The sequence below is a fragment of the Panthera onca genome, chromosome A1 (assembly GCF_046562875.1).
Source record: "Panthera onca isolate mPanOnc1 chromosome A1, mPanOnc1 haplotype 2, whole genome shotgun sequence".
In the NCBI taxonomy this organism is placed as follows: Eukaryota; Metazoa; Chordata; class Mammalia; order Carnivora; family Felidae; genus Panthera; species Panthera onca.
Genome location: NC_138339.1, coordinates 156,904,297 through 156,919,205, shown reverse-complemented (window position 1 = coordinate 156,919,205; position 14,909 = coordinate 156,904,297). Strand labels below are relative to the sequence as shown.

Sequence of the window (14,909 nt, the reverse complement as noted above, 5' to 3'; positions counted from 1 at the left end):
TTTCATTATTATTCTTTATTTATTCTTTATTTTTATTATTTTACAATTTAGTGTCCAGTTAGGGAATATATAGTGTGTACAGTGTAGTCTTGGCTTCGGGAGTAGATTCCTCGAATTCATCACTTCCAGATAACCCCAGGGCCCTCCTCAATGCCCACCATCCCTTTTTTCCACCCCCTTAACTCCCCACCCCCATCAACCCTCAGCTTGTTCTCTGTCTTTTAAGAGCGTCATATGGTTTGCCTCCCTCTAGGTATTTGTAACCATTTTTTTTTTCTTTCCCTTCCCCTATGGTCTTGTGTGAAGTTTTCAAATTCCACATATGAGTGAAAACATACGATATCTTTCTCTTGACCGACTTATTTCATTTAGCATCATACCTTCCAGTTGCTTCCACAGTGTTGCAAATGGCAAGATTCCATTCTTTTTCATGGCCAGGTCGTATTATTCCATTGTAGATAGATCACCACGTCTTCTTTAGCCATTCATCAGTTGATGGACATTTGGGCTCTTTCCATAATTTGGCGATTGTTGATAGAACTGCTATCAACTCTGGGGTACATGTGCCCTTACAAATCAGCACTCCTGTATCCTTTGGATAAATGCCTAATAGTGCTGTTGCTGGGTTGTAGGGTAATTCTATTTTTAATTTTTTGAGGAACCTCCACACTATTTTCCACAGTGGCTGCCCCCATTTGCATTGCTACCAACAGTGCAAGAGGGTTCCCGTTTCGCCACATCGTCGCCAACATCTGTTATTTCCAGAGTTGTGAATTTCACCACCACACTCTGACTGATTGAGGTGTTATCCCAGTGGGGTTTGATTTGTATTTCCTGGATGATGCGTGATGTTGAGCATCTTTGCATGTGTCCGTTGGCCATCTGGATGTCTCCTTTGGAAAAGTGTCTGTTCACGTCCTCTGCCCCTTTCTTCGCTCACTTGGTTTCCGGGTGTTGAGTTTGGCAAGTTCTTTATAGACTTTTTTATCCTAACCCTTTATGTGATATGCCATTTGCAAATACATATCTTCTCCCATTCCGTTGGTTGCCTTTAAAGTTGTTGATTGTTGCCTTTGCTGTGTGGCAGCTTTGTATCTTGATGAGGTCCCAAAAGTTCACTTTTGCTTTTATTTCCCTTGCCTTTGGAGACATGTCAAGTAAGTAATTGCTGCAGCCGAGGTCAGAGAGGTGGTTGCCTGTTTTCTCCTCTAGGATTTTGATGGTTTCCCGTCTCATGGTTAGCTTTTTTATGCATTGGAGTTTATGTTTGTGTAAGGTGTAAGAAAGTGGTCCAGGTTCACTCTTGTGCATGTTGCTGTCCAGTTCTCCCAGCACCATTAGCTAAAGAGACTGTCTTTTTTGCATTGGCTACTCTTTCCTGCTTTGTTGGAGCTTAGTTGGCCACACATCTGTGGGCCCATTTCTGGGTTCTCTATTCTATTCCATTGGCCTCTGTGCTTGTTTGGAGCTAATACTGTGCGTTTGAGGAGTCCAGCTTTGTAGTTCAGGCTAAAGTCCGGGATTGTGATGCCTCCCCCACTCTGGTTTTCTTTTTCAACCTTACTTTGGTTGTTCTCGGTCTTTTGTGGTTCTCTCCAAAGTTTAGGATTGTTTGTTCTAGTTCTGTGAAGAATGCTGCTGTTATTTTGATTGGGATTGCATTGAATGTACAGATTTCTTTGGGTAGTATTGACATTTTAACAATGTTTGTTCTTGCAACCCATGAGCATGGGATATTTTCCGGGTTCTTTGTGTGTTCTTCAGTTTCTTTCATAAGGTGTCTATAGTTTTCAGCATACAGATCTTTTACCTCTTTGGTTAGGTTTAATGCTAGGTATTTTATGGTTTGGTGCAGTGGTAAATGGATCGATTCCTTGATATCTCTTTCTAATGCTTCATGACTGGTGTATAGACATGCAACCGATTTGGGTGCATTGATTTTTATCCTGTAGCTTTGCTGAATGCATCTGTCCATTCTAGCAGTTTTTGGTGGAGGCTTTCAGGATGTCCACATAGAGTATCGTGTCATCTGCCAACTGTGAATGTTTGACCTCTTCTTTGCCAACTTGGATGCCTTTTATTTCATTTTGTTGTGTGATGTCTGAGTCTAGGACTTCCAACATTATGTTAAGCAACAGTGGTGAGAGTAGAAATCCTTTCATGTTCCTGATCTCAGGGGAAAAGCTCTCAGTGTTTCTCCATGGAGGAGGCTTTAGCTGTGGGCCGTTCATATGTGGCTTTTAGGGTTTGAAGGTCTATTCCTTCTATCTGATTTTCTTGACGGTTGTATTAAGAAAAGGTGCTGTATTTTGTCAAATGCATTCCCTGCATCTATTGACAGGATCGTATGGTTCTTATCCTTTCTTCTCTTCATGGGATGTGTCATGTTGATTGATTTGTGAATATCGAACCAGCCCTGCTGCCCAGGAATGAATCGCACTTGATCCAGGCGAATCATACTCTTAATATACCGTTGCATTACATTTGTTAGTATCTTGTTGAGAAGGTTTGCATCCATGTTCATCAGGGACATTGGCCTGTCATTCTGCTTTTTAGTGGGGTCTCTGTCTGCTTTGGAAATCAACGTAATGCTGGTTTCATAGAAGGAGTCCAGAAGCTTTCCTTCCATTTCTATTTTTTTAGAACAGCTTGAGAATAAGAAGGATTAACTCTGCTTTAAAGGTCTGGGAGAATTCCCCTGGGATGCCATCCTGCCCAGGACTCTTATTTGTTGGGAGATTTGTAATAACTGATTGAATGTCTTCACGGGTTATGGGTCTGTTCACGTGTTCTATTTCTTCCCATTTGGCTTTTGGTAATGTGTGGGTGTCTAGGAATTTGTCCATGTCTTCCAGGTTGTCCAGGTTGTTGACATATACTTTTTAATAGTATCCTCGGATCCTTGTTGTATTTCTGTGGTGTTGGTTGTGATTTCTCGTCTTTCATTTGTGATTTTATCTGTTTGGGCCTCTCTTTCTTCTTTTTGAGAAGTGTGGCTAGGGGGTTATCAATTTTGTTTATTTAAAAAAAAACACATCTCTTATATTGATTGATGTGTGCAACCTTGTTTTTGGATTCTATAGGATTTATTTCTGCTCTACTCTTTTTTGTTTCCCTTCTTCTGCTGACGTAGGGCTTTCTTTGCTGCTGTGTTTCTAGTTCATTTAGGAGTGAAGTTAGTTTCTGTATTTGGGACCATCATTGCTTCTGGAGATAGGCCTGGATTGCAATGTATTTTCCTCTAAGGACTGCCTTTGCTGCATCCTAAAGGGTTTGGATTGCGTGTTTTCATTTTCATTTGCTTCCATATGGTTTTTAATTTCTTCCTTAATCGCCTGGTGGACCCATTCTTTATTGAGTAGGAAGTTCTGTAACCTCCAAGCATTTTGAGGCTTTCCAGTTTTTGTTCTTGCTGTTGATTCCAAGTGTCTGAGCCTTGTGATCTGAAAATATGCATGGTATGATCTCAGTCCTTTTATATTTGTGGAGGGCTGTTTTGTGACCCAGGATGTGATCTATATTGGAGAAGCTTCTATGTGCACTTAAGAAGAATGTGCGTTCTACTGCTGTTGGATGAAAAGATCTTAATATATCGGTGTTGATATCCATGTATATAAATGCATATATTAGGCCAATATATATCTATGTATATCTGAATACATCTGGTCCAATGACACATTGGATCTGTGTTTCCTTACTGATTTTCTGCCTTGATGATCCACCTATTGCCATGAGTGGAATCTTAATGTCGTCTACAATCATGGTATTTGTATGTATACATTTAATCATGTTTGTGATTAATCGATTCATATGTGTGGGCGTTTCACTCTGGGGCCATAAACATTTGCAATTGTTAGCTCCTCTTGATGGATAGACCCCTTAATTATGATCCAATGCCCTTCTGAATCTGCTACTACAGTCTCTGGTTTAAAATCTAGTCTTTCTGGTGGAAGTGTGGCGACTCCAGCTTTCTTCTGACTTCTAGTAGCATGATAGGTGGTTCCCCATAGCTTCACTTTGAATCTGGAGGTGTCCTGGGGTATAACATCAGTGTCTTGTTGACAACATATAGATGGATCTTGTTGTTTGGTTTTGTTTTGTGTTTTATCCATTCTGATTCCCTGTGTCTTTTGATTGGGGCATTGAGTCCATTCACACTCAGAGTGATTAGTTAAAGATATGGATTTAGTGTCATTGTGTTATCTGAAGGTTTCATGCTTTTGGTGAGGCCTCTGGTCCTTTGTAGTCTCTGCTGCTTTCCACTCACAGAGTCTCCCCTTAGGGTCTCCTGCAGGGCTGGTTTCGTGGTCATGAACTCCATTAGGTTTTGTTTGTCTGGGAAAGCCTTTCTCTCTCTTTCTATTCTAAATGACAGCCTTGCTGGGGAAGGGATTCTTCGCCGCATATGTTCCCATTCAGCACACTGACCGTTTGCTACCCCTCCCTTCTGCCCTGCCAAGTTTCTTTGGACAGGTCTGCTGCTACCCTTATGTGTCTTCCCTTGTCGAATAAGACCCGTTTGTCCCTAGCTGCTTTCAGAGTCCTCTCCTTATCTTTGTAGTTTTCCAGTTTCGCTATGGCATGTCGTGGTGTTGACCTGGGTTTGTTGATTCGGAAAGGAATTCTCTGTGCCGCCAGGACTTGGATGACCGTTTCCTTCTCCAGATGAGGGAAGCTCCCAGCTATACGTTGTTCAAACAAACCTTCTGCCCCTTTCTCTCACTCTTCTTCTTCTGGGACTCCTAGGATGTGGCTAATATTTCATCTCACCGAATCACGTAGGTCTCTAGTACCTGCCTCGTGATCTAGTCATTTCCTTCCTTTCCTTTCTCTGCTTCATCTTTGTCCACAATTGTATCTTCTGTTTCACCGATTCTGTCTGCTGCTTCTCCCATCCTTGCTGTCACTGCATCTAGTTTACTTTGTATCTCCTTTACACCATTTCATTTTCAGCATTCATCGTGACGATTCCTTAGGTCCTTGATCTCTGAAGCAGTAGATTGTCTGCTGTCTTCTATGCGTGGTTTCAAGCGCAACTATGCGTCTTATGAGTGTCATTCCTAAAATGTGCTCACACATATTGTTTCTGTCTCTTTTGAGCACTTCACTGGCTGTCCTTTCTTCCCGGAATTTTTTTTGAGCGGAATTCTTCCATTTCGTCGTTTTGGCTAGATTCCTGCCCTTTATGTGTTTGAATAGCTTGTTCTCTGTCCCACACCTGCGAGTACTACTATATTAAAAAGAGCTCCTATACTGTCCAGGGCCTGGCAGTTGAACAAATGTGTTTTGGAGTGTGTTGTGTGCACTCTTTTGGTGCGTCTTTGGCTGCTGTTCTCGCTACTTAGAGTGGCAGTTTGGGCCCTCCACCTGATGGGCTTTGATTTGTTTGTTGAAGTAATCCTGGAAACAAGGAGAAGAAGGTGGTGAAGAATCCTTAGCCCAAACAAAAAGAGAAATGACTGGAGTGGAAAAAAAGACCAGGTAGTGACTCAAAGGAGCTATATGGCTTAATCCAGAAAGAGAGGGAGGAAAATGAAGAAGGAGATCTAGAAAATTATACAGAAAATGCGCAATCAAACAAACAAAGAACCAGAACAGAGGAACAAAGGAAAAAAAATATATAGATATATCTATATATACCTATATATATGTAGATATATAATTAGCTTTGACCCATGTCAACTCGAGACTACTAGGCTGTTTCCAAAGGGAGAAGAGGAAAGAGGAGAGTAGAAAGAGAAAAAAGGGAAAAGAGAAGAAAGGGAAAGCAAAGGAAAGAAAAGATGTGGGCCTGGGTGGCTCAGTAGGTGAAGCGTCCAACACTTGAATTTGGCTCAGGTCATGTTTTGCTGTACGTGGGTTCTTAACCCCCATCAGGCTCTGCGGTGAGAGCATGGATCTTGTTGAGAGTGGGGTGGGGGGACAGAAGATCCGAAGTAGGCTCTGCACTGAGAGCAAAGAGTCCAATGCAGGACTTGAACTCATGAACTGTGAGAACATGAGCTGAGCCAAAGTTGGGCGCCTAATCGACTAAGTCACCCAGACACCCCAAGAATATTTGTTTTAAATGTGAAGATGTCTGAAGGCCAATAAAATGGTCGTAGTGTCCAGAAAAGAATGGGAAAGTAGGAATGGGTTTTTGATTTTCTAATTTGACACTATGTTAAGTTCTGGTAATCTCTTAGAGGAGACATCATATAGGTATACAGTTGACCCTTGAACCATGTGGGTTTGTACTGTGGGAATCAACTTACACACAGATTTTTTTCAATAAATAGAGTACCATCATGTAAATGTATTTTCTGTTCCTTATGGTTTCTTTTTCTATTAATTCTTACTTTTGAGAGAGAGAGTGAGGACAGAGCACGTGGGTAGGTGAGGGCAGGGTGAGAGAGAGAATCTTAAGCCGATTCACACTGCCAGCATATTTCTTTCTCTTTGATATTGATTGATTTGGCTGCTAATAATTTAAAGTTTTCTAATTCTCTAGTTACTAATCTTTAAAAAGTACTCAAATACACTTTAGTGCTCATTATAAGGGATGGTAAGCTAAATAGTTTTTAAGGTTTGTAACATTAAAAATCATCTAACTTATTTTTTGGTCGATTTAACACGTAATGAATTGTTTAGTTCCAAAAACTGACAGGCTTAAGTTTATGAGTTCATATTTTTCTTCTGTCTTAGGCTAAGGCAAGTTAGTTTTCACTTCTTACAGGAAGTTACAATCCAGTGACTTGGGAACAGCTAAACATAGATGAAGAAAGTTAACAGTACAATTGTAATTATTTTCTCATTTTTCTTTGTCCGTACTTGATTACTTAAGGACAAGGTGTTTTTACAAACATGTATCCTGGCAGAAAAGACATGTGAAAATCAAAACAAGGAAATTAACCACCCGTTTTTGCAACTGCAAAAAATGGCTCAAGGACCAGCAATGAATAAGGAATGTGACAGGGAGCATGATATATCTCTATATTTAAGACATGCTTCTATGCAAAACTTTGAGGAAATGTGGATCAAATGAGGCAAATTAGACTGGAAAAATAGCTTAAAACTCATCACCAGTGAGTGAAAGCTGAAGTTTGGTGAAATTTGTTAACAATACAGCATTCTTACTCATCTTGAAGAAGAACCACCACGGGGTCACTCTAAGGAGGATCCAACTGAAAGGAAATACCTTCGAATTGGACAAATACTGTACTTGACTGTGAGGAAGAAGATGCATTTGGAGTGTCTGTCTCGGTAGTATTTCAGGCATTTCCTGAACAAAAAGAGCCTAGTCTTGAAAATGTCATTCTCTCTCATTCATACTCTGGGTCCCCAGAATATGCTTGCCAGTCATCTTCTAAGCTTTCTTTAAATGAAAGCAAATCATCCGGGACATATAAATCAAAACCACACTGAGATACCACCTCACACCAGTCAAGAGTGGCTAAATGATCAAATCAGGAGACTATGGATGCTGGGGAGGATGTGGAGAAACAAGAACCCTCTTGCACTGTTGGTGGGAATGCAAACTGGTGCAGCCACTCTGGAAAACAGTGTGGAGGTTCCTCAAAAAATGAAAAATAGACCTAACCTATGACCCAGCAGTAGCACTGCTAGGAATTTACCCAAGGGATACAGGAGTGCTGATGCGTAGGGGCACTTGTACCCCAATGTTTATAGCAGCACTTTCAACAATCACCAAATTTATGGAAAGAGTCTAAATGTCCATCACCCGACGAATGGATAAAGAAATTGTGCTTTATATACACAATGGAATACTTACTTGGCCGTGAGAAAGAATGAAATATGGCCTTTTGTAGCAACGTGGATGGAACTGGAGAGTGTGATGCTAAGTGAAATACGTCATACAGAGAAAGATAGATACCATATGTTTTCACTCTTTTGTGGATCCTGAGAAACTTAACAGAAGACCATGGGGGAGGGGAAGTGAGAAAAAAAAAACTACCTTAAAGAGGGAGAGAGCCAAACCATAAGAGACTCTTACAAACTGATAATAAATTGAGGATTGATGGGGGATGGGAGGGAGGGGAGGCTGGGTGATGGGCATTGAGGAGGGCACCTGTTGGGATGAACACTGGGTGTTGTATGGAAACCAATTTGACAATAAATTTCAAATTAAAGAAAGAAAGAAAGTAAATCAGACTATGAAAATGAGAACAAACCAGACATTGAGCACCTTTTTAACAACAATGAGGATTTTTAAAATGATATAGAAAATAAAAAAGCAAGGAACCCACTAGTTACATTTAAAGTGAAAGAAGGCCAAGAGAGTTTGACATGCTAATGGCAAAAAATATGGACCAAAATACCACCGATTGTATATGTGCTGCCGAAGCGAGCACGACCACCGATTTTAAATCAGACCTCAGTGTAGTGATTCAGAGAGACTTTTTGATTTGTGGCTTGCCTGCTGCGATGTGATGAAACACATGGTTCAAACAAAAAAGCATGATATTTCTGCTGTCACAAACACTTACGAGAAAACAAAACCAGTACAAGACTTTTTTCCAGAAGCCATTATATGCAGATAATGACAGTACTCATAACTATAAAAGTATTGATTCTGAATTAGAAATTGTGAGTTCTTCTTCAGCATCTAGTTTTCCAGCATCTAAAGTACATCTAAGTGAAGAATTACATCAAGATATGCAAAGGTTTAAGAATGAGATAGGCATGTCACAAGTAGAGTTCCTGACTTTGGAAAGAGAGAAAGATCAACCTCCAAAAGAGAAGGAGGTCCGCCTTGCTGTTACTCTTGTTTTTTTTTTTTTTTTTCTCTTTAGCAATTATCTGATCGATTCTGATTTTCCACTCAAGAGAACAAGAGTGTGCATACAATGGAATTGTCTAAATAAGTAATTGTGTCTGGAAATAGATTATTTCTGCTATCTAACAAATAGGAGTTCAGGGAAACATTCTTGTGATTTGTTTTCCTTAAAGATTCTGTGTCAGTCTTCCAAATAGTATATGAACTGGGAAACTAACTTAGCTATATAAGTACCATGTGACCTCACGAACCAGAATAACCATAAAGAAACTGCTTAAAAAACATAATTATCTCCAGGTTGTTTTTTTTTTTAATATATTGGCTTAAATATAAATTGCATTTCCATAAACAATAAAATGAGAAAGAAGCAGTAACTAAGAGAAGGAATATAAACACATATTCCCAGCTAAAGCAATCTATGTATTGCTTCAGTATGTGTCTGTAGACTCTGGGTCTAGGGTTCTTGCTTGTCTAGCAAGACAGCAGCGGGATGCAGGATTACAATGGGAGAGACAGCTAATGTCCCGGAGAACACATGAGCCCGGATTAAGGGTCCTTGCTCTGTTTTTAATAGGATCAGAAAGCTTCCAAACATGGTGATGGACATGCACAAAGAGACAATCAATCTGTGAACATGAACTCATGGGCATGAGGGAAAGGGGGTTTCAAGATATAGGGTGTTAGGTGTTAGGGTCAATATAAAACAAACTCCTGGTGCCTGGCAGATGGTTGTTAACAGCTGACCTGAGGCAGCTTCTCTGTTTATCTTAGCTAGTCTAGGGGAGAAGACAGATGCTACCTCAGGATCCACAAGGCACCTCTCTTTTGCTAATTAGCTCCCCTCTGGGCATCTTCACCCTGCAGCCTACAGCCTATAGCCCTATTTACCTGTTTACCTCATTTGGTCCTTCCTTCCTGTGAAAGCAGCTTTCTGCCATAGTACTAAATTGGGGAGTGTGTCCTCCTGAATATCTAATCTTGTTTACCTCTCACACCTTGGTCTTGGAGCCTTTGCCCCTCCCTCTCTATACCTAGATATCTAATATTGTTTACCCAAACTTGGGTGTGAGCATCCTATGGCTTTGTAATTTTCTATGCCTGGTTAACCCATCAGTTCAGGCTCAGGGAATTCCTAAGCTTATTGCCCACAAATATAGGCAGTCTTGTCTGCTTTACTCAAAATCTTGGAACTTAGCATTTCAACATGACTCCTTTGAGATAGGCTTAATAACAGCTATTTGTATGATCACCCCTTTTTTCACATTTTTTAGTCTCATTCTCAGATGTTTCTGTTGAGTCAAACCTTCACTTTATGTGCAATAGCGTATGATACCTTTTGGCCTGTATGATTTTTACCATGTAGGTAGCATAAACCTTCAGCAAACCTTCAGTATTTAACTCTAAGGGAGAAAACTGAGTTTTGAGATGTGTGGACTTTAGAAATAGACAAAACCTAGAGATACCCTCCTTTAAAAAGAATAAGTAGCTAATCTCCTCGTACCCTATCAAGGTATTAATTTACTGTGCCAAAGTCACACTTTTCATGCATCTGACTAATTTAATGAATTTGTGGTCATTTCTCTGATTCAGCATTCAAGAATTGTATCGTCTCTTTTGGTGCCATAAAATGCTAGCTAATGACACTTTAGGAACTTGGGACAAATAGTTTAACTTTTTTGAGTTTTACTCGCATTATCAGTAGCAAATGGGATTAAAGGTGATCATTACTTTTATACCCTCTCCCTATAAAGTTTTATGGTTATTGAATGTGAGATTTGGAGAGCATTACTAATTTCCCAGAATTCCACCCTAACGTCCATTTCACTTCGTTCCTTTTGTGTTGTGGCAAACTTTGGTTCATAAATTTAGGGGACATTGTCACTTTTTTTGAGAACCTTAAGTTCCAAAAGAAAAAGAATTGTAAAAGGCAGTCAGGGAAAGAATAGCTCCGTGCAGAAAGGGGAAAGCTTCCTGGTTTTGTTACAGGAGCACCTCCATGTCACATGTTTTAAATCTGGCTGTTGTGTTAAACCCAGGTGGTAAGGATAGAAAAGGATAAATTTTGTCTCTTTTTATTTCTTTGTATCTTTTGGTCAGATGGGGTGGGGATGGGTGGGGAATTCTCAGTAGCAACGTGTGGATATGAATAAGAGTACAAAATTAAGAAATCCCTTTTAGAAATTTTGGTAACTTCTGCTTTTTTTAAATTCCATCAGAAATGAAGCCGAGTTTATAAAAATTACAATTACTTGTAATGATAAAGTAAACACAAAATATTTTCCTCCATTGAATTTATGACAAACTAAGTGTCAACTGATAAAGTTAATGAAAAAAATTTCTTTTTATTGACTAAAGTAACAATTACCTTTAGTATCAAGTTCCATTAAAGGTTGAGGAAAAAAAGAAGCACAGAGGAAGTGACATGGAAGTATCAGAAAACATACATGATGCTGCGGCTGCTGGATTAATTCCACAAAGACAGAATGGAAAAACTGATAACCATCAATTGCCTATTACAGAAAATAAAGATTCTGATAGGTAAGCCTATAGCAATATTTAAATAGTAGGTAATTGTTATTTTCCTATGCAACAAACTTTTCTAGTTTGAGCTAATGTTCATGATGAAAAAATTTTGTATTTTTCGTGGAGATATTTCATCCTACGTGCTAATGAGAAAAATGTAAATACCAATGAGATACTGTTTTTTGCAGTCATAGTGATAAATATTTTATTTAAAAAAATAACCAAAGTTAGGAAATGTGAGGAAAATGACATTCTTAGACCCTGTGGCTGGATGAAATTGGTAACTCCTTTCTGAAAGGTGATTTAGCAGTGTATTTCAAAATTTCAAATATGTCGGGGCACCTGGGTGGCACTGATAGATAAGCATCCAACTTTGGCTCAGGTCATGATCTTGCACTTCACGAGCTTGAGCCTTGCATCACGCTCTGTGCTAACAGAGCAGAGCCTGGAGCCTGCTTCGGATTCTGTGTCTCCCTCTTTCTCTGCCCCTCCCCTGCTTGTGTTCTGTCTCTGTCACTGTCAGAAATAAATAATATAACATGAGAAAAATATTTCAGGCAGGTCATCCCTTTATTCTAATGGTTTCATAGCCAGGACTGGGTCCTTCTGAAATACGTGACTTCTATAAGCAAGCACATGCGCCTGCACGTGCAAACACACACACACACACACACACACACACACACACACACACACCACTATAAGGGCATTTATTATATATTATTACATATACAAAATAGGACAGATATATTAAGGTTACTTATACAAATATGTTACATGTATATGTGAAGGATATTTATTATAGCATTCCCATATCAAACATTTGGAGATTGTGTAAATGTTTATTGACTTATTTTGAGAGACAGACAGAGAATGTGCACACTCGGGAGCCCAAGCATCGAGGGGGAGCAGAGACAGAGAGGGAGAGAGAGAGAATCCCAAGCAGACTCCACGTTAACAGTGCAGAGGCCAACACAGGGCTCGATCTCACGACCACAAGATCATGACCTGAACCAACATCAACAGTCAGATGCTCACCAGACTGAGCCACCTAGGTGCCCCAGAGATAGGCTAAATATCCATTCATTAATAAGGAGGTAAAGTTTCACTTCTATAAAGTAATGGGGCATGTGACCATTTTAAAAGATGAATTTAGGTCTATGTGTACTGATGGTTTAACAAAGTATATTTAAAGCATTTGGTTTGGTTTGGTGTCATGTCTTATGCACATTTTGTTAGAATACTTTTAATATCTACTGAATTGCAAACAGAAGTTCCCTGCTACACTGGCAGTCTACCAACAAAATTGCTAATTATTAGATTTTTGGTTTTGTTTCCCAGTGCATGAGTGCTCCAATGTTGGACCCTCAACTTAATCTGAATATTGCCAAGAGGATTCACGTGGCAACATGTCTCATATTCTATATAAACATTTCATGGCCCCTGTGCTATAAACCAAGATGCTGGTAATGCAATGAATCGTTTTTATAAAGGTACCTTGCTTGCATGCCATTATCCTGCCTTTTTAGAGAATATATTTCAACATGAACCACACCAAATTTTTCAACAGTGCCTTCATGTTATACAATTTGTGACAATTCAGTTTACAAAGTAGGACTATTTTCTGCATTCCCAACCCCTTTTACTTCTGTGTATAAAATTTTAATATGACTAATTACTTTGGATAGTGTAAAATATCCTAGAGTTGGGTGACTTTTTAAAAATGTTTGTTTATTTTGAGAGAGAGAGAGAGAGAGAGAGAGAGAGAGAGCATGCACACATGAGTGGAGGAGGAGCAAAGAGAGAGGGAGAGAGAGAATCCTGTGGAGGCTCCGTGCTGTCAGTGCAGAGCTCGATGCTAGAGAACCTAGAGATCATGACGTGAGCCGAAATCAAGAGTTGGATGCTTCGTGGACTGGGCCACCCAGGTGCCTTTAGAGTTCAATAATTTTTATCAAGCACGAAATACTGCCCTTGAAACTTAGTTTTTCTGTGGTCTTTCTAAGCATGAGAAAAATGGTAATCAGCTTATATAATATTATATATCTAGAAAAATTTTAAGGAGTCTTCTCAGTGTATAATTTTTTGAGTTATTTAGTACTTTGGTCTGGCATTTTAAAAAGCAAAAAAAAAAAAAAAACAACACCTAGTGTTACATATATGCAATTTTTAAGACTTCCAAATATTACAAAAATACTACCTAATCATTATGTAACAATTGAAAACTACAGCAATAATAGAAAATTAGATCAACCATGACCATTCCACTTAGCTATGAAATCCTTCAAGAGCCTTCTTCACTCTTTGATCCTGATTTCCCTCCCTCCCATCCACTCTTGAATTCATTGTAGCAATTTTCCCTCTCCTCCAGAATTGTTTTTTCAAGGTTACCACCGATTTTCACTTTAATAAATCTAAACATAATTTCATACATCTCATTTTACTTAACCTTTCAGCAATATTTGACCCAATGGAAAACTCCTCCAAAATTCTGTCTCCATGGTGCTTGTAGGATATCACTCACTCACCTGATTTTCCCGCTGCCTTTCTAGTCTGTACACCTCAGCCTGATTTGCTTGTTTCTTCTCGTCCCCCACCTTTTAACCCATTGATGTCTTCCAGGAATTTGCCTTTGATTTTCCTTCTCTTGACTTTTACTATCTTGTATATTCTAATGATCCTCAAGTTTGTATCTCCAGCCCGGATCTCTCTCCATAATTCCAGGCCCGCATATCAAACTGCCTACTTGATATCTCTTTCTGGATAGCTATTGCAAACTTAACATGTCCCAAATTGAACTCCTGGTATTCTTTCTTAATATTTGCCTTTCATGTCTTTCCTGAGTTAATAACAGTTCTATGAGTTGCTCTGCTAAAAAACTTGGTGTCATCTTTGACTCCTGTCTTTTTTTCATTTCCTTTCACTTTTTCCTTCTATTTTCTTTTTCTTTTTCATACACATCACATCTCATCTGTCAGCAAGTCTTGTCATGTCTTCCTTCAAATATATCGAGAATCCAAACACATCTTCCATGACCAATAGACTGTCATCTGTTGTTTATATTGGTGTAATAGGTAACTAAATGGTCTTCTTGTTTGTTTGTTTCTTCCTTTTGTTTTTCCTGTTTCCGTTAATTCTAAACACATTGGATCTAGTAAGACATAAGTCGGATTGTGTCCTTCCTCTGCTCCAAGCCTAATTGCCTCCCATTTCACTCAGAGTACATGCCAAAACTCTTCCTAATGCCGACAAGGCCTGTATATGATCAGGTGTCTCCTTCTCTCTCTCTGATTTGAACTCTTTTCTACCCCTTTCATTCTGTCCAGCCATACTGATTTCTCACTACTCTTTAAGTACTTTGGACATACTTCTGTACTTCCTGTTGACTCTGTCTGGAATGCTTTCCCTCAGATACCTCATGGCTTGATTTTTCCTTTGTTGTTTGTTTTTCCTTTCAGGTTTTTGCTTAAAAGTCACTTTCTCAGCAAGGCCTTTCTTGGCCATCCTGACTAGTACTTCAACTACCCTTTTCCCTATAACACATCAAAATGTGATTTCTCTGCTTTAGCTTTTCTCCTCTAATACTGTATATTTTGCCTGTGTAGCTTAT

At 39.3% G+C, this 14,909-nt stretch overlaps 1 protein-coding gene across 1 annotated transcript in view; it reads left to right on the top strand.

Annotated features, from left to right (window-relative positions):
* The window catches only part of LOC132676064 (ankyrin repeat domain-containing protein 26-like), a 140,436-nt gene that overhangs the window by 50,827 nt on the left and 74,700 nt on the right, over positions 1–14,909 (top strand). Inside the window, exon 13 of the mRNA XM_081790863.1 lies at positions 11,148–11,314. Coding sequence (XP_081646989.1) covers positions 11,148–11,314 — 167 coding nt within the window. The remainder of the gene's footprint in view (positions 1–11,147; positions 11,315–14,909) is intronic.